Source organism: Bufo gargarizans, chromosome 5, assembly GCF_014858855.1.
Source record: "Bufo gargarizans isolate SCDJY-AF-19 chromosome 5, ASM1485885v1, whole genome shotgun sequence".
In the NCBI taxonomy this organism is placed as follows: Eukaryota; Metazoa; Chordata; class Amphibia; order Anura; family Bufonidae; genus Bufo; species Bufo gargarizans.
The window spans coordinates 277,675,328-277,698,521 of NC_058084.1; the positions used below are offsets into that span (position 1 = coordinate 277,675,328).

At 45.4% G+C, this 23,194-nt stretch overlaps 1 protein-coding gene across 1 annotated transcript in view; it reads right to left on the minus strand.

The window, feature by feature from the left end:
- LOC122938069 (polypeptide N-acetylgalactosaminyltransferase 4-like) overlaps positions 1 to 23,194 on the minus strand; it is an 83,821-nt gene that overhangs the window by 49,210 nt on the left and 11,417 nt on the right. Inside the window, exon 2 of the mRNA XM_044293351.1 lies at positions 3,914 to 4,341. Coding sequence (XP_044149286.1) covers positions 3,914 to 4,290 — 377 coding nt within the window. The 5' untranslated portion in view covers positions 4,291 to 4,341. The remainder of the gene's footprint in view (positions 1 to 3,913; positions 4,342 to 23,194) is intronic.

Genomic DNA, 23,194 nt, shown 5'->3' on the forward strand with positions numbered 1-23,194 from the left:
TATCCTCATTGGCAAATACATCAAGTCTATAATGTATGGTAAAAGTATGGGCCCTCATCCAAGCAAATCTGCTCTAGGGGGGGCAGAGGCCCTTTTGCCTCAGGAGGTAGACACTGCTCTCACTGAATGGGCTCTGAGAGACGGAGGAGGCTCTTTACCAGAGGCTGTATAGGCTTCAGTAATAGCACTCCTTATCTACCGGGATATGGATCTCTTAGCTGCTTTCCTACCTTTATTAGGGCCAAAAAAACTGCTCAAATATAACGAAGAACTGCCCTTCTTACATCTAAGTTATGGAATTTTGCTTCCTGCTCATTCTTGGGATTGGCACAGAATGAGGGAATGACAATATATTTTGACCTGTGAAAGGTGGATACTACCTTTGGGAGGAAATTGGGGTCCAACTTAAAAATTAACTTATCCTCTAAGACCCTAATGAAAGGCTCCTGGATGGATAGGGTCTGAAGCTCGTAAACTCCTAGCAGAAAACAGTCTTAAGAGTAAGCCACTTCCTCTCTGGATGTTCCTTCCCTGGCAGGACAGGAAAAAACACTGGTGATGAGGGGAAGGGGTGGGGTTTTTAACCTCTCTGTGCTTTTTCCGATGCCATCAGAAGAAGTCAATCTCAGTGTGTGCCGTCATGGAGACGACTGGGGTTATTTATATTTATATATATGCTCGGCATGTACAGTCGTGGCCAAAAGTTTTGAGAATTACATAAATATTGGAAATTGGAAAAGTTGCTGCTTAAGTTTTTATAATAGCAATTTGCATATACTCCAGAATGTTATGAAGAGTGATCAGATGAATTGCATAGTCCTTCTTTGCCATGAAAATTAACTTAATGCCAAAAAAACCTTTCTATTAAAGGACCTGCTGAGATCATTTCAGTAATCGTCTTATTAACTCAGGTGAGAATGTTGACGAGCACAAGGCTGGAGATCATTATGTCAGGCTGATTGGGTTAAAATGGCAGACTTGACCTGTTAAAAGGAGGGTGATGCTTGAAATCATTGTTCTTCCATTGTTAACCAGGGTGACCTGCAAAGAAACGCGTGCAGCCATCATTGTGTTGCATAAAAATGGCTTCACAGGCAAGGATATTGTGGCTACTAAGATTGCACCTCAATCAACAATTTATAGGATCATCAAGAACTTCAAGGAAAGAGGTTCAATTCTTGTTAAAAAGGCTTCAGGGCGTCCAAGAAAGTCCAGCAAGCACCAGGATCGTCTCCTAAAGAGGATTCAGCTGCGGGATTGGAGTGCCACCAGTGCAGAGCTTGCTCAGGAATGGCAGCAGGCAGGTGTGAGCGCATCTGCACGCACAGTGAGGCAAAGACTTTTGGAAGATGGCCTGGTGTCAAGAAGGGCAGCAAAGAAGCCACTTCTCTCCAAAAAAAACATCAGGGACAGATTGATCTTTTGCAGAAAATATGGTGAATGGACTGCTGAGGACTGGGGAAAAGTCATATTCTCTGATGAAGCCTCTTTCCGATTGTTTGGGGCATCAGGAAAAAGGCTTGTCCGGAGAAGAAAAGGTGAGCGCTACCATCAGTCCTGTGTCATGCCAACAGTAAAGCATCTTGAGACCATTCATGTGTGGGGTTGCTTCTCATACAAGGGAGTGGGCTCACTCACAATTTTGCCCCAAAACACAGCCATGAATAAAGAATGGTACCAAAACACCCTCCAACAGCAACTATTTCAAAAATCCAAATAACAGTTTGGTGAAGAACAATGCATTTTCCAGCACGATGGAGCACCATAAGGCAAAAGTGATAACCAAGTGGCTCGGCGACCAAAACATTGACATTTTGGGTCCATGGCCTGGAAACTCCCCAGATCTTAATCCCATTGAGAACTTGTGGTCAATCCTCAAGAGGCGTGTGGAGAAACAAAAACCCACTAATTCTGACAAACTCCAAGAAGTGATTATGAAAGAATGGGTTGCTATCGGTCAGGAATTGGCCCAGAAGTTGATTGAGAGCATGCCCAGTCGAATTGCAGAGGTCCTGAAAAAGGAGGGCCAACACTGCAAATACTGACTCTTTGCATAAATGTCATGTAATTGTCGATAAAAGCCTTTGAAACGTATGAAGTGCGTGTAATTATATTTCACTACATCACAGAAACAACTGAAACAAAGATCTAAAAGCAGTTTAGCAGCAAACTTTGTGAAAACTTATATTTGTGTCATTCTCAAAACTTTTGGCCACGACAGTATATGTATTCAATACAGAGACAGGAGTACGTCGCTGGTAGATGGATTGTCTTACTTGAGAACAATAGGATCAGGCAAGTTATAATCCAGTAGCCTAATCCTTCTTTCCCCAACTTCTACCGTCGGGGAAAGTCAGAATGCACATTAAATAGTCATCCGCTCCCGCTAACATTAGTGGCCATGCACATTAGATTTAGGCCTCCTGCACACGAACGTGTCCACCCAGTGGCCGTGCTGCGGGCCGCAATGCACGAACACTGACCGTGGGGCAGCCGCAGCAGATCGCGGACCCATTCAGCAGCAGGCCTCATCTGCGATCACCTCCGGCAAAAGACAATACATCTAGTGGAAGGGTGTAGACTGGCACATCCTACTACCAAACCTATCTCCCAGGCCACATGAAATCCAGCCCAGAACAACATCTAGACAAAACTATCTCAGCAAATTACACTTTGCTGAAACCACTGCTGTTTTCTGGATTTCAGTTATCTGACCTAGCTGAGGTATCTGGGTGGGATATACATGCCTCGCAGCACTTATACTGTACACATCACCACAAAACAGAAAAGTTAATTTGCCCTGTTGGATGTTGTAACGGATCTCCTGGCACCCCGACCGGGTACCTCCGTCGATAGATGCTCCTAGTGCTTTCCGAGGACTCCAAGCACTCCACTTGACATCGTACGCACTGCAGACCCCACGAACCGCCGAAGCTTGGTTGAGGTCTCATCGTCTCCTACCCACCCTGGACCTACGACAAGGCTCCAGTGGGTGAACCTCTCCTAAAACCAGAGAGCAGGAACAGCTCTTACAAGAGCTAGTAGTTATGCCAGGGGAGTATAGCAAATCTTCAGCGTATAGCAATCCCCCAGTGTCGATCAGTTACCCAAACACCAGCCTCAACATGGTAAAGGGTAATAACAGGAACTCTTTATTTGAACACACAGCATTGATTTATACACATCTCCCAACAAGGTTACCACCCACAGGGTTTTGTAAAAACAGCCAATAACCACGTACAATACACTCAGACACTCCCACACAAAATCCTCCCCTCTGCCTGTGATACAATTATCTCACACTTGCTTGATGCAATTATCACAGGCAGGAGAATATACAATATCTTCTGTCCTGGAGACAACCAAGACGTAATTCAATTATCTCTCAGGACAAAGGGACATCGCCAATACACACAGAGAGACAATGGAACAGACCTCACTACTCAACGTATACAATGTCCCACCCTTTACAATACACAGACATTTAACATCCCAAAATGGCACCAATTAGACCAGGGGTTCAAGTTAGTACAAGTCCTTTGTTAACAAAGGAGGCCTGGCTGATGAGAGGGCCCATAATCCTGGGGCAAGAGGCTGGTAGCCAGGCCCCTCCAAAACCCAGTGGCGAGGTTGGTTTTGCCACAGATGTTTTTGGGCATTATTGGGTGTAGTTGGAATGTCAATTATTTCACATGGGCGATAAGCACCCTGTCAATAGAGGGCCAAACCAGGACACAGATTATGGCAGAGATCAATTTCATGTCAAAATGGCAACCTTCACAAACCAACCAAAAACAAGAAGATTTATTTTTGGTAATTTCTTACATATAGTAGTACTAATACCAGTACCCTGGTTACTATAAAAACAATATAGGCATAACAGTAGATGTTATTAGTAGATGTCATTACTTACTCATACATCCGGTTATCCTGGATATGCCGATGCAATGATATCTGGTCACTCAGATAAATATTAATAGCATACTTTTCAATGCTTTCCTCCTGCATCTTCTTTTCAGCAGAATTAAGCTGCAGATGAGCTGCCTTTCCCCACTCTCCAGGTGCATTTGGATTTGGGGGAGGTTTAATGTATAGCGGACGGCTTAAGTCCTCTACTTTCTCCTCAGTTGCATGCAAATCTCTCTCCCACCTATTTCTTGTGTGGTCCTCTTTCTCTAAAGAAGAGAAAGAAGACACAGAAAGTTCTACCACCATATAGGTGATCATGAAGAGTCCAACCAATATAAAGGTCTTTACAATAAATGAGCATTTCCTTAGGCGGATCCTCATGGCATGAGACTTCTGATCTGGCTCCGCACCAGTTCAACTAACACTGAAAGTCTGAAAGAAGAAAGATCATGTTAGAAAATGTTTAATTTATTTACTACTTATTTATATAGCGCCAACATATTCCACTGTGCTCTACAGACATTGTCATCATTCACTTTCCCAAGTTGGGCTGTTATCCTGCAAAATTGATCCAGAGGAAGGCAAGAAAAACAAAATAAAACACCTCACCAGGTATAAGCCCATCAGAATAACTCCCTGGATCAACGACCCTTCTCCAGAAATCTAATAATTATAACCTGTAATATTATTACACTCCAGAAATACATCCAGGCGCCTCTTGAACTCTTTTAGTGAAATCACCATCAGCACCTCTTCTTGTACAGAGTTCCACAGTCTCACTGCTCTCACAGTAAAGAATCCTCTTCTATGTTTGTGTAGAAACCTTCTTTCCTCCAGATGCAGAGGATGTCCCCTCATCACGGTAAAAGTACTGGGGATAAATAGATGATGGGAGAGATCTCTGTACTGACCCCTGATATATTTATATATAGTTATTAGATCTCCTCTTAGTCGTCTTTTAAATAACCCTAATTTTGATATCCTTTATGGGTACTGTAGTTGCCCCATTCCAGTTATTACTTTAGTTGCCCTTCTCTGAACCCTCTCCAGCTCGGATATGTCTGTCTTGTTTACAGGAGCCCAGAACTGTACACAGTACTCCATGTGTGGTCTGACTAGTGATTTGTAAAGTGGTAGAACTATGTTCTCATCACGGGTATCTATGCCCCTTTTGATGCAGCCCATTATCTTCTTGACCTTGGCAGCAACTGCCTGAAAATGGTTACAGTTTAGTTTGCTGTTTATTAAAATTCCTAAGTCCTTTTCCATGTCAGTGTTACCAAGTGTTTAACCATTTAGTATGTACTGGTGACTTGCATTATTCCTTCCCATGTGCATAACGTTACATTTGTCAGTGTTAAACCTCATCTGCCACTTATCTGCCCAAGCCTCCAAACTATCCAGATCCATCTGGAGCCGTATTCTCTCCTCTTCCATGTTAATTTCTTTACACAGTTTAGTGTCATCTGCAAAAAATGATATTTTACTGTGCAAGACTTCTACAAGATCATTAATAAATATATTGAAGAGAATAGGGCCCGATACTGATCCTTTAGGAACTCCACTAGTGACAGTGACCCAATCTGAGGGAGTACCCTTAATAACCACCCTCTGTTTTCCATTACTGAGCCAGTTACTTACCCACATACACACATTTTATCCCAGTCCAATCATTCTCATTTGATATACTAACTTTTTATGTGGTACCGTATCGTATGCTTTGAAAAAGTTAAGATACAGTATATGACATCCATTCACCTTCTCATAGAAACTGATTAGATTAGTTTGACATGACCGATTCCTAATAAACCTGTGCTGATATGGAGTTATACACTTATTTTCACTGAGATATTCCAGGATAGCATCTATTAGAAACCGGGCTATAGTTTCTGGGCTCTGTTTTTAACCCCTTTTTAAATATTTGCACCACATTTGCTAAAGCCAATTCTGTGGAGCAAACCCTGTCAAAACCCTTTAATATCAGAAATAAGGGTCTATTACATTACATAAATCTCTTAGGCTACCGGGTTGTATGCCATCTGGATCCAGTGATTTGTCTATTTCATCTGCCATTTTATTTTGTTCAGTAAATACAGTGGAGAAAAAAAAATTATGTAATAAATTTAATAAAGTCATCACTCTCTACAACATCACTCTTCACACTTTCAGGCTTAAAATTTTTACCGTCTATATAACTGACGAACATTTTCAAGTTACCGTATTTTTCTCCCCATAAGATGTACTCTACCCCCACCCCCCCACCCCAAAAAAAAGTGGGGGGGGGGGGGAATGGCAGTGCGTCCTATGGGCCGGAGACTCGCGGTGGGGCCCGGTCACTGTACTCTTAAACCGGGCCCCGCCACTCACAGCAGTATACATATCTAAACGGTAATCCTTAACCTTGAGTAACTTTAACTTTAAAGCAGCGCTATCCTGTTTACTACCTTACAATCAAGCTCCGGTAACAGGCAGAGTGGGTGTTGGCTTAACGTCACACGCTTGCTCCTCCCACTTTATGAATGAAGCAGGCGTTGCAGGCGCATGACGTGAGTGAGTGACGTTACGGGCCGCTCTGCCTGCTACGGGAGCTTGATTGTAAGGTAGTAAACAAGATAGTGCTGCTTTAAAGTTAAAGATGCCGTTCTCGAGGTTAAGAATTACTGTTTAGATATGAATCCTGCTGTGAACAGCGAGGCATGGTGTATTTGGGGACACTGTTATGGGAGGGAAATATGTGGATGACACATATAGCATAAGATCCACAGATCCCCCTCCCCATAGCATGGTCATCCACAGATGCCCCTCCCCATAACAGTGCCATCCACAGATCCCCCTTCCATAACAGTGGGTCATCCACAGATCCCCCTTCCATAACAGTGGGTCATCCACAGATCCCCCTTCCATAACAGTGGGTCATCCACAGATCCCCCTTCCATAACAGTGGGTCATCCACAGATCCCCCTTCCATAACAGTGGGTCATCCACAGATCCCCCTTCCATAACAGTGGGTCATCCACAGATCCCCCTTCCATAACAGTGGGTCATCCACAGATCCCCCTTCCATAACAGTGGCTCATCCACAGATCCCCCTTCCATAACAGTGGCTCATCCACAGATCCCCCCCATAACAGTGGCTCATCCACAGATCCCCTCATAACAGTGGCTCATCCACAGATCCCCCCATAACAGTGGCTCATCCACAGATGCCCCCCATAACAGTGGCTCATCCACAGATGCCCCTATAACAGTGGGTCATCCACAGATGCCCCTATAACAGTGGGTCATCCACAGATGCCCCCATAACAGATTCCCCCATAACAGTGGGTCATCCACAGATGCCCCCATAACAGTGTCATCCACAGATGCCCCCATAACAGTGTCATCCACAGATGCCCCCATAACAGTGTCATCCACAGATGCCCCCATAACAGTGTCATCCACAGACCACCATTAGTTCAAAACCCACCAAAAGCACACCTTTTGGTTAAAACATTTTTTTTCTTATTTTCCTCCTCAAAAACCTAGGTGCGTCTTATGGGCAGGTGAGTCTTATAGGTCAAAAAATACGGTAGTTTTATTCTCTTGGCTTCTCTGTCCCCAGCTTTTCTGCATTTAATTCATTTTTTTGTTATTCTATTATGTTTTTTTCCCTATAGTTTTTAGTGCTTCTTCACTACCTTTCTGTTTTAGGGTACTTTCACACTTGCGGCAGGACGGATCCGACAGGCTGTTCACCATGTCGGATCCATCCTGTGGCTATTTCGCTGTGCCGCCGGACCGCCGCTCCGTCCCCATTGACTATAAAGGGGACGGGGGCGGAGCTCCGGCGCAGCACGGCGGTGCACAGCGAAAGCCGCAGGACAAAAAAGCCTGACATGCAGAAATTTTAGTCCGGCGGCCTTTCGCCATGCTGCGCTGGAGCTCCGCCCCCATCCCCATTATAGTCAATGGGGATGGAGCGGCGGTCCTGCGGCACGGCGAAATAGCCGCAGGACGGATCCGACATGGTGAACAGCCTGTCGGATCCGTCCTGCCGCAAGTGTGAAAGTACCCTAAGTAATTTAAAGGGAGTCTTTCACCTATACTGACCATTACAGAACACTAACACCATTATCAGAATTATAGTCCCCATATTGGAATGCTACTTACTGTTTAGCTGTTCGTCGCTTATTTTCTTTAAAAAACACTTTTATTCAATATGCAAATTAGGTCTAAAGGTGGCCAGGGGCGGCGTTCAAGTGGCCGGTGCCCAGGCCCCTTCTATTTATCCACAACAGTTTTTTTTTTCCCTGTTCCTGACCCTTTTATTCCCACAAGGTATGTACCTCTCACAATGAAAGTTTAGGATGCTTTTAAAAATATCCCATTTGGTGGCTGCATTTTTTATTTTTAAGGATACTGTACCAGTTAGTGAGACTAATAGCCTCTCTATACAGTCAAATTTAGTGTTTTGGAAGTTCAGCGTTTTTGTGCCTCCCTGAAAAAAAAATATATTTTGAATGACAACTGGAAATGTATATTATTAGTCTACTGGTTAATACTAAGTGGAGTATGGCTGTCCCTCTATTTTTATCCTGAACCAGTTAGTAAAAGTAGTTTGTCTTTAATTATTGACAAGAACCTGTTTCCCTTAGTAGATCCACAGGATTCAGTTTCTGTCTATATCTGGGTAGTTTAAGACCTCCATAATCACAACCTCATTACAATAAACTGCCTGATCTATTTTCTTTAATAGATTTTCAGAGGTCTCTACATGTATCTCTACCCACAGTGACTGCAAATGTTTATTTCCCTCACCTATATCTTCCTGGAGTGTGGGCTTCAGACAAGAATTTACATAAAGGCAATCCACTTTCCCTTTCCATTTTTTATGCTCCTTTCTAACCCGACTGTAACCCTGTACGTTAACTGCCCAGTCATAGCCATCATCCAGCCATGTCTCAGTTATTCCCACTAGGTCATAGTCCTCACACATCACTAATTCCAGTTCACTCATTTTACTGGTCAGTCTTTGAGAGCCGTTCCATTTAATACATCCTAATTGCTCAGTTTTAGCCGAATCCGGTTGTATTAAAATGGAAAAAAAAAAAAACGGATCAGGCGCCCATTGGAGTTGCCAATTGTTCTTATGCCTGATCAGGTTTGTTCAGTTTTGATTTAATACAACCAGATCCAGCCAAAGTGGAGCCATCAGGATGTATTAAAAGGAAAGGATCCTTTTAAGGGTACTTTCACACTAGCGTTAGAAGAATCCGGTAGGCAGTTCCATTGCCGGAACTGCCTGCCGGATCTGGAAATCCATATGCAAACGGATATCATTTGTTTTCGGATCCGTCTGATAAATGCATTGAAATACCAGATCCGTCTCTCCGGTGTCATCCGGAAAAACTGATCCGTTATTTATTTTCCCATTTTAAAGGTATGCGCATGCGCAGACGGAAAAAACTGATCCGTCAACGCAGCAATCTTATGAACACTTGGTACCGGATGCAGCATTAATACATTTCAATGGAAATTAATGCTGGATTTGGCTATCCGGCAAGTGTTTCGGAATTTTGGCCGGAGAAAATACAGCAGCGTGCTGCAGTATTTTCTCCGGCCAAATACCGTAAAAGGGACGGAACGGAAGACATCCTGATGCATACTGAACTGATTGCTTTCCATTCAGAATGCATTGGGATAAAACTGATGCGTTTTTTTTTTTCCCGGCATTGAGCCCCTATGACGGCACTCAATACCAGAAAATGTTAATGCTAGTGTGAAAGTAGCCTTATTCAGGTTCCGAGATCCTCTGCCGGTAAAATGTCACATTTTTGTGTTCAAATGGAGCACATTCAAAGGCTAGGGCAACCTGGAAACCTACGGCTGGATGAATCCGAATTGAAACACGGCAAAAATTTTAGCAACTACTTGCAAAATGATTGTTCTATGTTCTAAAGCTAATATTTAACTTGAAACCTGACTCCAGGCAACATTGTTTAAATGTAATAAACTATAAAAGGAAATACAAAGAAAGAATATGACTAAACGGACACGTCAGCAAAGTGTCAAGGCAGATGTTTCTTACATAAGGTTGTTGGACACAGTAACAGACATACCTATGTGATGTAAAGTCTGTAAAAATCTACGCTGGAGATTTATCAATAGTGTCATAAGATGCAGAATTTCTCTTTATTAAAATGGCGCACACTGCCATAAATGTCTAATAATAGGGAGCCTCACCTCTTGTGACATGAACCCACTAAATCTCCTGCCACTATATAGGGTGGATGTACGTGACCAAAGCTCTCTACATTCATGTGCATGGGAATTATGGAAATAGCTGAACAAGCTCAGCTTGGCAGTTTCCATAAGTCATACGGACTTAAAATAAAAGAAGCAGGCACACACATATATATGTAACCCTTTCCTGATGGTACCTACCTACAGTACCAAATCTGACATGTGTCAATTTATGTGGTAATATTGTAATGCTTTTATATATCCAACTGATTCTGAGACCGTTTCCTCATGTCACATCGTACTTCATGAGGGCTTACATAATAGAAACCACCCACAAATGACCCAATTTTAGAAACACGCCTCAAAGTATTCAAAACTGATTTTACAAACTTTGTTAAAGGGGTTGTCCGGGTTCAGAGCTGAACCCGGACATACCCTTATTTTCACCCCGGCAGCCCTCCTGAGCCTGGCATCGGAGCATCTCATGCTCCGATGCGCTCCAGTGCCCTGCGCTAGATCGCGCAGGGCACGGGCTCTTGTGTTTACAATAACACACTGCCGGGCGGTAACTTCCGCCCAGCAGTGTGTTCGGTGACGTCACCGGCTCTGAGGGGCGGGCTTTAGCTCTGCCCTAGCCGTTTTACTGGCTAGGGCAGAGCCAAATCCCGCCCATCAGTGCCGGTGACGTCACCGGGGTTCCTGTCAGCCCCATAGAGAGCCCCGGTACGTCACCGGAACTCAGAAAAATGCCTTTGCCCTGCGCGATTTAGCGCAGGGCAAAGGAGAGCATCGGAGCATGAACTGCTCCGATGCTCATGTCAGGGGGGCTGCCGGGGTGAAAATGGAGGGATGTCCAGGTTCAGCTCTGAACCTGGACAACCCCTTTAAACATTTAGTTGTTCAACAGGAATTAGCGCAACATCGAGATGAAACTTAAAATAAATCCTTTTTTGCTGAATTTCCATTTCAATCTATTTTTCCTGTAACATAGCAAGGGTTAACAGGAAAACAAACCTCAATATTTATTTCCCCGATTCTGCAGTTTACAGAAACACCCTATAAGTGGTCATAAACTGCTGTATAGGTACGCCAAAGGGCTCAGAAGCAAAAGGAGCACCATATGGTTTTTAGAGGGTAGATTTTGCTAGAATTGTTTTTGTATACTATGTAACCCCCAAAAGGCGACCTCATTTTAGAAAGTAGACCACTTGAGGAATTAATCGAAGGGTGTAGTGAGCACTTTGATAGCACAGGCGTTTCAAAGAAACACTTGACTGTGAAAATGAGAAATTGAATTTCTTCCAGTAAAATGTTGCATAAGCATGAAATATTTCATTTTCACTAGGTATAACAGAAGAAAATGCACCCCATAATTTGCTACTAGAGATGAGCAAATTTCTAAAAAGTTTGATTCAGCAGGTTCGACGAATTTACCGAAATTATTTGATCCGAATTTATACGTGGCGAATTGTGTTAAAAAAACTGGTATTTCCGGGCTGCAGAGAGCCTCTATAGTGGTGTAGAACACGGTGCCTTGCAGTAACACACATAGGGAATCTTCTGTGGTAGTGAAACGATACTGTGAGTCAGTATGACATGCACATGACAGGCGTCGCTCTTAGAATCACTGCAAAGTTAACTTATTTGGGCAGTTACAGGGCCTCAAGTATGAACTCAGCCTTACAGGTCGATGTTAGTGCCAGGTATAAAGAACCATGCAGAGGCCCAAGATCCAATTGTAGTGTGAAAGAGCGCACTCCTTTAACACCTTTGTCAGCTGATTCCACATAGATATCTACAGAACCTGTTCTATTAAACGCTTATACAAGTAGAACCCCTCTGACAGAGTGGAGAGGGTGTCAGCAGTAAGTTTGTGTTGACGTCACTGATTATGTTGCCCTTCCTCTGATCCATCAGAACAATAACCCCCCCAAAAAACGGATCCTGTCTGTTAAGCATCGGCCTTCACTCAGTCAATAATCCATTAGTATTGCTAAAGCCCTAACACCAAAAACAACAGGAGTGGATCCAAAACAGAGATGACACGTGAATGGAATATTTGCATGTCTTTTGTACCCACTCCTGCTTTTGGCTACCAAATGATAACCCAATTCAGATGGGACCATACAGGCCTTACAGCTGCTACACAGACAGGATATGTTGTGTGTCTCATTTTTTCTTCCTTCTGACAGATCAGAAGAAGGGTCAAATAAATGATGATGTCAACCAGGCCAAAAAGGCAAAATAGTGGCCCAGTCATGGAGTGGGGAAGGTGGGAGAACAGCTTGAGAAGTTCACAGAGTGGCCCAATGACATAGTGTTGAGGTAGCAGCAGCATGAGGAGACCACAGAGTGACCTGGTGACAGAGTGAAGAAGTGGGTAGCAATAACAGTACCCGCTAACGATGGTGGGTCCAAGAAGGAGCACTAGGCATCACATGTCTGGCATCAGGCGGGTGGCAGCATCAGAATAGTAGCTGAGGCAGGAAGCCAGAATAAACCAGTCTCTTTTATCAAGGTTTGGGTGAGGCAGCATGGATGATCTAATCTGCTGCATCAGGCATTAGTGGGTGGAAATCCTGGCTGACCATGCCTGATTCATCTTGACAAAGGTCAGTCTCTCCACATTTTGGGTGGACAGGCGAGTTCTCCTTGGAGTGAGTATGGCCCCCCGCACTAAACACCCGCTCTGATGCCACACTACTGGCCGGGCAGGACAGCTTTTCCAGGGCAAACTCGGCCAGTTGAGGCCACAAATCCAGTTTGGCTGCCCAGTAGTCCAGCGGATCTTCAATATGTGGGGTGGAAGGGTGCTGTCGAAGAATGCCACCACCTGCTGGTTCAGGTTCTGCTCCAGGTCTAGCTACTGCTGCTGGTGAGTAGTTTGTACTAGGCGGATTAAGAAAGCTGCTCATCATCGACTCTAGACTCAAGCTGCTGCTGATGGAGCTGGTACTGCTCCTACGCCCCCACCCCCACAGCAGCCATAGCAGTCGAACGAGAGCGCAGAGGGCCCCCCTGGTCAGAACTGAGAGAGGATGGATGATGGCGTAGATAGGCAGCGGCCAACTGACTACATAGGATGTCTCTATAGTAGTTCAGTTTGTCCTCCCTCTCAGCGTGTTTAAAAAGGCCCCCATTTTGGACCAGTAGCGAGGAACCAACGAGGTGGAAAGCAAGAAGTCATCCCTCTACCGAATGCTGACAATTAGGCGGTCACTACCCAAGCAAGTGAGCATGCAGCGGGCTATTTGTGAAAGTAACTCGGGAGGGACTCCCTGCCTCCATCTCCACTGCATACTGCCACGGTGTGCCTGGGTCATCTGTCTCGTCTTCTTCATCTCCCTCTTGCTCCTCGAGCTGCTCCTGCTCCTGCTCCTCCTCTCCTATCACCTATGTATAAAAACCACCCATTTCTCTACACATTGCTTGTGCTCCAATGTCCTCCTCCTCCTCCAGTTTAGCCCCCCACAGGGCTTATGTGGCCGTGAGATGTAGGCGCCACGTCTCCAGTCCCCTGACCAGCCAGATTTACCAGCATATGAGGCAGTAGAATGACGTTGTTCATCCCATAGTACTGGCGACTGACAAATAACGTGGCATCCTCAAAGTACCTGAGCAAACGGCAGATGTCATGCATGAGCTGCCACTGGCTGACATCAAAGTTACACAGGCCTTTCTCTGTTCGTATAGTCGGTCTAACATATGGAGGGTGGAAACGCCGCATATCAGCCTATGTTGGGGGACGCTCAAGGAGGGTGTGCTTGGTGGTGTATGAGCGGCTGAAGTGTATGCAAAGTTTCCTGGATATTTTTAGGATATCTTGCAGATGGGTGGAAGACTTCAGGAACCGCTTAACAACCAGATTGAACACGTGTGGCTCATCTCTCCTTGATGCAGCGCCGACACCATGTTCTTCCTGCTGTCGGTCACCATGGTTCCGATTTTGAGTTGTCACTGAGATTTCTTGATGAAGGACACAGAGCATTTCCTCCCCTGTGCGACTCCGTTTGCCCAGGCAAAAGAGGTGTAGAACAGCATGACACCGCCATGCCCTGCACATGTGGTATGCTTGAGAAGTACTGCAAATTATCCCAGCAGAGAAGGCTGAGGACACGGTGGAGGATTAGCAGACAGAGGCGGACATTATCGTGGAGGCGGAAGCGGCGTCACCTGGCCAAGTTGCTGGTTTGGCTGGGCAGGAACCACATACATTTACCCAGTGGGCCGTAAAGTAAATAGTTACAGCTCCACACGTGGGCGCTGCCGTGCACTTTGGCAGACACAGACAGGCTTAAGGACTGGCCCACCTTCTGTTCTACATATTGGTACAGGACTGGTACTGCCTTTTTGGCAAAGAAATGATGGCTTGGCTCGGCACAAACCATCAGTTCTCTGAAAGGTGCAGAGTCCACGTTCAGCTTCTGCGCCGTTGGATGAGTGCACGCATACTGTTGTCTCTTGGCAATCGCTTCGTTGATCGATTGCTGACGGAATGACTGACTAGGAGTAGGAGGGCGAGGAGTAGGAGCATCAGGACCGGTAGACGATGGGAAGGACAGACAGCTCCTTCGACTGAGGTGGTGGAGACTTGACTGCCTGAAATTGGGTGCGTGCCACTGGGTGATATAGCGATTGCTGCGACAGGCTGGACCACCACATTGGAGCCACAGTCCTCCCAGGCCACTTTATAGTGTCGCTGCATATGTTGATTCAGGGCCGTGGTGCCAACATTGGCACCCTGGCCACACTTCACCTTCTGAGCACAGATTCGCCAAATGCCCATGTTCACCTCCTCCAGCGGCTTAACAAAAAATAAAAAATAAAAAATGCCACACCGCCGAGTAGGTGATTTTACCCCAACACTATGCACTGACTGACTGCTACCGCCGCACCACTACTTTCCGGGCAGGTAGGCTACATTATCATCAAGTACTGCCTGCAAGCCAGGAGCCTGACCGCTCGCAACACAAGCTTCCACTCCACTCTACTCATCACTTCTTGCCTGCCTACCAGAATAAGCGGCGGATGTCTCCTCCAGATCTTGGCTGGGCAGTAGCTGCTGACTGTGCTCTAGTAGCTTGTCCTCGCTGTATAGTGAAGCTGAGCCCACAGCATATACTTCTTCTCTGGCTAAGGGAACAGAAAAGGACAGAGGCAGGTTGAGAACAGGTGAGGGCACAGGTCCCGTTCCCAAGCCCTGCCAACTAAGGGTTGTACAGCAAATGATGGCCAGAGGGTAGAGAGAGGTGCTCATAGGGTGAGTGTGTTCAATAAGTGGAGAATCCACTAGAAGACATTTTTTATGTATGCTCACCTATTAGGGTTGCACCTAATTGGGTGCAACCCCAGTAGAGGTTGTATGTAGACAGCCCAGGTATATCAGAATCCCTTGGGTGGGAGCCACCCCACCACTCGGGTTAGACAGTGGGAACGAGAAGAAAGGACGCTTGACTGTTTCGGTCGAACGTATGGACAGTAGGAGGCGCACTATCACAACTGGATCCAGTGCACCTCCTACTGTCCATACGTTCGACTGAAACAGTCAAGCGTCCTTTCTTCTCGTTCCAACTATGGGGTTGTGCCTGACGAACCCACTGACTCTTGGCTGGGGGTGTCTGATGTCACTTGGGATAAACGAGTCAACCATTGAAGAACCGCTTGGTTGCTGATCAAGACACGACCGCTAGATGACACCAGGAGCTCAGGCCTCTGAAAGTGACCCCTGCTGCCACTCCCTCTTAAGCCTCATGGAGACGTCCTTGGGACACGGTCCATGAGATACCAATGAGGCCGTGCGCTCCTGCAATGCCAGTCCGGTATCTCACGGACCATGTTCCACGGACGTTTGCATGAGGCTATACTCTGCGAGTTTCAACATTGAGAAGAGTTGACAATTTGGAAAAGAGTTTGCTGATCATTGAGCAAGCACTCTATGGGGTGGATGTGGGGGAGGGTGGCAGCAAGGAGGCTCAGGAAAGTGAGGTAGCTATCTGGATAACAGTTGGAAAGCAGGGTAGAGGGAAGAGTGTCAGGGAGGCTAGCCCTGATCTGACACACCCCAACAAGTTTGCATGGTTGGCAGATGAGGGGGATGTCCGTTCAGAGAGATTACTGCTGCAGCCAAACCCTTCCTCTGCCAGTCAGGGGAATGTCAGCTCCAGTAAGCAGGGGACCAGGAGAGCAGGGCAGGCCAGACAGGTGCTGGTAGTGGTAGACTCAATTATTAGGGGTACAGATAGGGCAATCTGTCACAAAGACGAGGATCGTTAAACAGTGTATTGTCTTCCTGGCACTCGAGTTTGACACATCGCGGATCGGGTTGACAGATTACTGGGAGGGGCTGGAGAAGATCCAGCAGTCATGGTCCATATCGCAACCAAAGACAAAGTTAAAGGTAGGTGGAGGGTCCTTAAAAATGATTTTAGGGATTTAGGTCACAAGCTTAGGGCAAGGACCATAAAGGTAGCGTTTTCCAAAATACTCACTGTACCACGAGCCACACAAGAAAGGCAGCGGTAGATTACCCTGGGTTCACACCTGAGCGTTCTGAAAGGAGCGCTCTGTATGCGCGATTGTACCGGCGTTTACAATCGCGCATACAGAGACAAGCGAACGCCCATTGTCGCGCATTCCCGAAAGTCTATTTACGGGAACGCGCGACAAAACGCCCCAAAGAAGCTCAAGAACTTTTTTGAGCGTAGGGCGTTTTACAGCGCGTAAAACGCGCTGTAAAACGCTCAAATGTGAACCAGGGCCATAGGGAAGCATTGGTTTTCATGTGTTGAGCGTTTTACAGCGCGTTTGAACGCGCTGTAAAACGCTCAGGTGTGAACCCAGCGTTAGGGAGGTTAACAAGTTGCTCAAGAACTGGTGTAGGAAGGAGGGGTTTGGGTTCCTGGAGAACTGAGCCGACTTCACTGTCGGCTACAGGCTCTATCGTAGTGATGGGCTGCACCTCAATAGGGAAGGAGCAGCTGTGTTGGGGGAGAAGATGACTAGAAGGTTGGAGGAGTTTTTAAACTAGGGACTGGGGGGGTTAATTACGTTATAGGATGGGAAGATAGTGCAGAGTAATGAGACGGGGGGGGGGGGAGGAATGGAAGGAGGGACTAGAACAGTTCAGAAGGAAAGGTGTAGGGTAAAAAATATACATAAACCTCTTAATTGTATGTATACTAATGCCAGAAGCCTGACAAATAAAACATGGCTGGATGATAGCTATGACTGGGCAGTTAATGTACAGGGTTACAGTCTGTTTAGAAAGCATCGCAAAAACCAGAGAGGGGCCTGCCTTTATGTAAAGTCCTGTCTAAAGCCCACAGTCCAAAAAGATATGTGTCACAAAACAACGAGGTGTGGGAGGGAACACCATACCAAACACAAGAGGGAGGGGCTTGAGAAGATATCTGGTCGCCTAGAAGCTAGGGAGAGGAAAATTGTTACCGCCTAATGAATCCTAACCCTAGCCCTGACTGCTAACCCAATGAATGGAACTCAGTGGTAGGACCGTTCATTCACTGGAACCTAAAGCCTGACTACCTTGTAATGCCCTAAGGTAGTGATAGGGCCCAAAGACGAACCGGTGCTTAAGCTGAAGGAAAAGGGGTCTTGACTCAGACTAGATACCAGAAGGTAGGGGAAACAACACAAAACAAATACAAAGGAATGAGACACTTAAAGGGTTTCTACCACTTGCATATCACATATTTGGTGATCAGACACTAGCGATCCGCTAGTGTCTGATGTAGCTTACAAGCTAATTATTACCTTAATCCGTTCGGCCCATACCTCAAAAAAAGCACTTATATCTTTATGCAAATGAGCCTCTAGGTGCTATGCAGGCGTTTTTCCAGCACCTAGAGGCTCCGTCTACCTTGCAGTTTGCCGCCCATCGCCTCGCTCCAGCACGCCCATCTCTTACCGTATTCGATCCTCCCCCTGCTTCAGCCTTCAGAAATCCCGCGCCTGCGCCGTTCGTCGCGGCATTCGGAGGCATTCGGCGCAGGCGCAGTCAATGTCTGACCGCTCCGTGCTCAGACATTTCCACTGCGCCTGCGCCGATGTCATCGGCGCAGGCGCAGTGGAAATGTCTGAGCACGGAGCGGTCAGACATTGACTGCGCCTGCGCCGAATGCCGCGACGAACGGCACAGGCGCGAGATTTCGGAAGGCAGAAGCAGGGGGAGGATCGAATAGAGTTGAAGATGGGCGTGCTGGAGCGAGGCGCTGGGCGGCAAACTGCAAGGTAGACGGAGCCTCTAGGTGCTGGAAAAACGCCTGCATAGCACCTAGAGGCTCATTTGCATAAAGATATAAGTGCTTTTTTTGAGGTATGGGCCGAACGGATTAAGGTAATAATTAGCTTGTAAGCTACATCAGACACTAGCGGATCGCTAGTGTCTGATCACCAAATATGTGATCTGCAAGTGGTAGAAACCCTTTAACTCCTAAAGTAGAAGAAAGAGTAGGAACCCCAGAGGAGACAACACACACCACTTGCAAATGAAGCTATACACCGCAAGGAGAGAAGGCAGTAGCCAGACTTAAATAGTAATGACTACTATGCTGCAACTGACTAGAGGTGTGGTCATTACCATCAACAACCAAGTGAAATTAAAGATGCTGTCAGGTGACATCATGTGCAGACAGCCTCTCCGACCTTCTAACAGCTAGCCTGAAAGTGACTGTGATAATAAGTGAGGGACATGAACATGTGGAGTCACTGTGGGTAGAAATACATGGAGGCAAAAACAATAATAAAATACTAATAGGAGTTGATTATAAACCACCTAATATACCAGAGTCCACAGAAAATCTGCTACTAAACGAGATAGACGAGGCGGCAGATCATAATGAGGTCGTTATTATGGGGGATTTCAACTACCCAGATATAGACTGGGAAACTGAAACTTGTACATCTCATGAAGGAAACAGGTTCTTGGCAATAACCAAAGACCAATTACCTTTCCCAACTGGTTCAGGGCCCGATGTGGATAAATAGAACTGTAAAGAAAGCAATAAATGACAAAAAGAAAGCATTTAAATCACTAAAACAGGAGGGTAGCGAGGAAGCACTAAAAACTATAGAATGGAGAAGGAAAAAAAATAGAATATGTAAAAAAAACTAATAAAAGCAGCCAAACTAGAAACAGAGAGATTAATTGCCAAAGAGAGCAAAAGTAACCCTGAAAGGTTCTTCAATTCTATAAATGGTAAAAAGTATAAAGGGCTTGTTCACACGACCGTGCCATGTTTTGTGGTCCGCAAATTGCGGATTCGCAAAACACGGATGCTGCCCGTGTGCCTTCCGTAATTTGTGGAACGGAATGGACAGCCATTTATAGAATTGACTATTCTTGTCCGCAAAACAGAGAAGAATAGGACATGACTCTTTTGTGGACAATTTTTGTGGGGCCACGGGGTGCTATCTGTACCTTTTTACGGCCCCATTGAAGTGAATGGGACCGCACTGGAGCTGCAAAAAGATGCAGCTCGGATGCAGAACCAAATCACGGTTGTGTGAATGTGCAATAAATCTGAAGGTGTCGGCCCTCTACATAGTAATGAGGGGGGAGTTGCAGAGAGCCATGAGGAGAAAGCAAAGCTATTAAATATTTTTTTCTCCACTGTATTTACTAAGGAAAATAAACTTTCAGACGAAATGCAAAGTAAAGTCCCCATTAAAAGTGTCCTGTCTGACCCAGGAAGTAGTACAGCAGCGTCTTAAACAGATTAAAATAGATAAATCCCCGGGAGCAGATGGCATACACTCCTGTATCCTAAGAGAATTAAGTAATGTCATAGCCAGACCCTTATTTCTGATATTTAAAGGGTTTCTGTCACCTGAAAAATGGGTATTAAGCTGGCTGACATTAGCGATGTGCTAATGTCAGCTGAACATAACTATATTAGTGCTATCTCACTGCCTGCCACCGTTTTTGAGAAAAACAAACTTTTAAAATATGCTAATTAGCCTCTAGGAGCGGGGGGGGGGGCCTTGCCCCTGCTCCTAGAGGCTCCGTTCTCCCACCTCTAGCCACACCCTGCTACACTAGATTGACAAGGCAAGTCAGCGTAAGTCTCCTACCTCCGGCCCTCCTACCCATTTTTCAGGTGACAGAAACCCTTTAAGGACTCTATACTGACAGGGAGGGTTCCACAGGATTGGCACATAGCAAATGTGGTGCCAATATTCAAAAAGGGTCCAAAAACAGAGCCCGGAAACTATAGGCCGGTAAGTTTAACATCTGTTGTGGGTAAACTGTTTGAAGGTTTTCTAAGAGATGCTATCTTGGAGAACCTCAATTAAAATAAGCAAATATGGCTTCATGAGGGATCAGTCATGTGAAACTAATGTAATCAGTTTCTATGAGGAGGTAAGTTCTAGACTTGACAGTGGCGAATCAATGGATGTCGTATATCTGGACTTCTCCAAAGCATTTGACACTGTACCACATAAAAGGTTAGTATATAAAATGAGAATGCTTGGACTGGGGGAAAATGTCTGTATGTGGGTAAGTAACTGACTCAGTGACAAAAAACAGAGGGTGGTTATTAATGGTACACACTCAGATTGGGTCACTGTCACTAGTGGGGTACCTCAGGGGTCAGTATTGGGCCCAATTCTCTTCAATGTATTTATTACATTGCAACTAAAGTAATAACAGGAATGGGGGGGGGGGGGGGGGGGACACTACGGCACCCTGAAAGATTATCAAGATTAGGGTTATTCACTTTAGAAAAAAAGACAACTGAGGGGAGATCTAATAGCTATGAATAAATACAGGGAGTGCAGAATTATTAGGCAAGTTGTATTTTTGAGGATTAATTTTATTATTGAACAACAACCATGTTCTCAATGAACCCAAAAAACTCATTAATATCAAAGCTGAATATTTTTGGAAGTAGTTTTTAGTTTGTTTTTAGTTTTAGCTATTTTAGGGGGATATCTGTGTGTGCAGGTGACTATTACTGTACATAATTATTAGGCAACTTAACAAAAAACTAATATATACCCATTTCAATTATTTATTTTTACCAGTGAAACCAATATAACATCTCAACATTCACAAATATACATTTCTGACATTCAAAAACAAAACAAAAACAAATCAGTGACCAATATAGCCAACTTTCTTTGCAAGGACACTCAAAAGCCTGCCATCCATGGATTCTGTCAGTGTTTTGATCTGTTCACCATCAACATTGCGTTCAGCAGCAACCACAGCCTCCCAGACACTGTTCAGAGAGGTGTACTGTTTTCCCTCCTTGTAAATCTCACATTTGATGATGGACCACAGGTTCTCAATGGGGTTCAGATCAGGTGAACAAGGAGGCCATGTCATTAGATTTTCTTCTTTTATACCCTTTCTTGCCAGCCACGTTGTGGAGTACTTGGACGCGTGTTATGGAGCATTGTCCTGCATGAAAATCATGTTTTTCTTACCTTGCAGACTTCTTCCTGTACCACTGCTTGAAGAAGGTGTCTTCCAGAAACTGGCAGTATGACTGGGAGTTGAGCTTGACTCCATCCTCAACCCAAAAAGGCCCCACAAGCTCATCTTTGATGATACCAGCCCAAACCAGTACTCCACCTCCACCTTGCTGGCGTCTGAGTCGGACCGGAGCTCTCTGCCCTTTACCAATCCAGCCATCTGGCCCATCAAGACTCACTCTCATTTCATCAGTCCATAAAACCTTAGAAAAATCAGTCTTGAGATATTTCTTGGCCCAGTCTTGACGTTTCAGCTTGTGTGTCTTGTTCAGTGGTGGTCGTCTTTCAGCCTTTCTTACCTTGGCCATGTCTCTGAGTATTGCACTCCTTGTGCTTTTGGGCACTCCAGTGATGTTGCAGCTCTGAAATATGGCCAAACTGGTGGCAAGTGGAATCTTGGCAGCTGCACGCTTGACTTTTCTCAGTTCATGGGCAGTTATTTTGCGCCTTGGTTTTTCCACACGCTTCTTGCGACCCTGTTGACTATTTTGAATGAAACGCTTGATTGTTCAATGATCACGCTTCAGAAGCTTTGCAATTTTAAGAGTGCTGCATCCCTCTGCAAGATATCTCACTATTTTTGACTTTTCTGAGCCTGTCAAGTCCTTCTTTTGACCCATTTTGCCAAAGGAAAGGAAGTTGCCTAATAATTGTGCACACCTGATATAGGGTGTTGATGTCATTAGACCACACCCCTTCTCATTACAGAGATGCACATCACCTAATATGCTTAATTGGTAGTAGGCTTTCGAGCCTATACAGCTTGGAGTAAGACAACATGCATAAAGAGAGAAAGGAGTGAGCACTCACACTATCTGGACCATGGGGAATAAATATTATTTAATTCTTATTTAATAATTCATAACACCACTCAGATACAATAAAATCACATAAAATAATAGGTGGTACCAACATAAAATCACACTGGCGGGTGATAGTTGCGCAAGCCTTGTATAGTAATCAATTCACACTTGCCACCAACTGGGATTATATGGTGGCAATAAAACCGCAGACCGCAAATATAATGTCCCAATACAAATTCGTGTGGCTCCGGATTAAAGTGTCCACGTGCATAAAGATGTCTCTCAATCAGGCAGTCTCTCCACAACTGGTACAGTGTGTCCGCAAGGGGCTATAGGTATTATATGCCCAATTCAGGTTCCTACCTTAATCCAAAGTTTTACCAGACTGTTCTCCGCTGAGCCGTCCTGCCACGAGCAGCAAGTGTGCCGGCCGCTTCGGCGTCTCACGTCACAGATCTCGAGCCGCTGACGTCACAGTATCGCGGGAACACAGGATTTGGCTGGTATGGATGGTAGGCAATTGTTGGGACCTGTATTCAGCTCCTATGTCTTAGTGGAGTATTAATAGGATTCCTTATCGCATGGCCATGCAATGTATTTTATCAGAATCCAGTAGATTGGGTGGGCGCTTCTTCCAGTCACCAGACGCGTTTCGGGGCGTTCTACACCCCTTCCTCAGTGGTAAGCTCGTAATTATCGCCCGTAATTATCTAAGTGTGAGCCAACCACCAATTTATTCTATGCATAAAGAGGATGATGTGGTC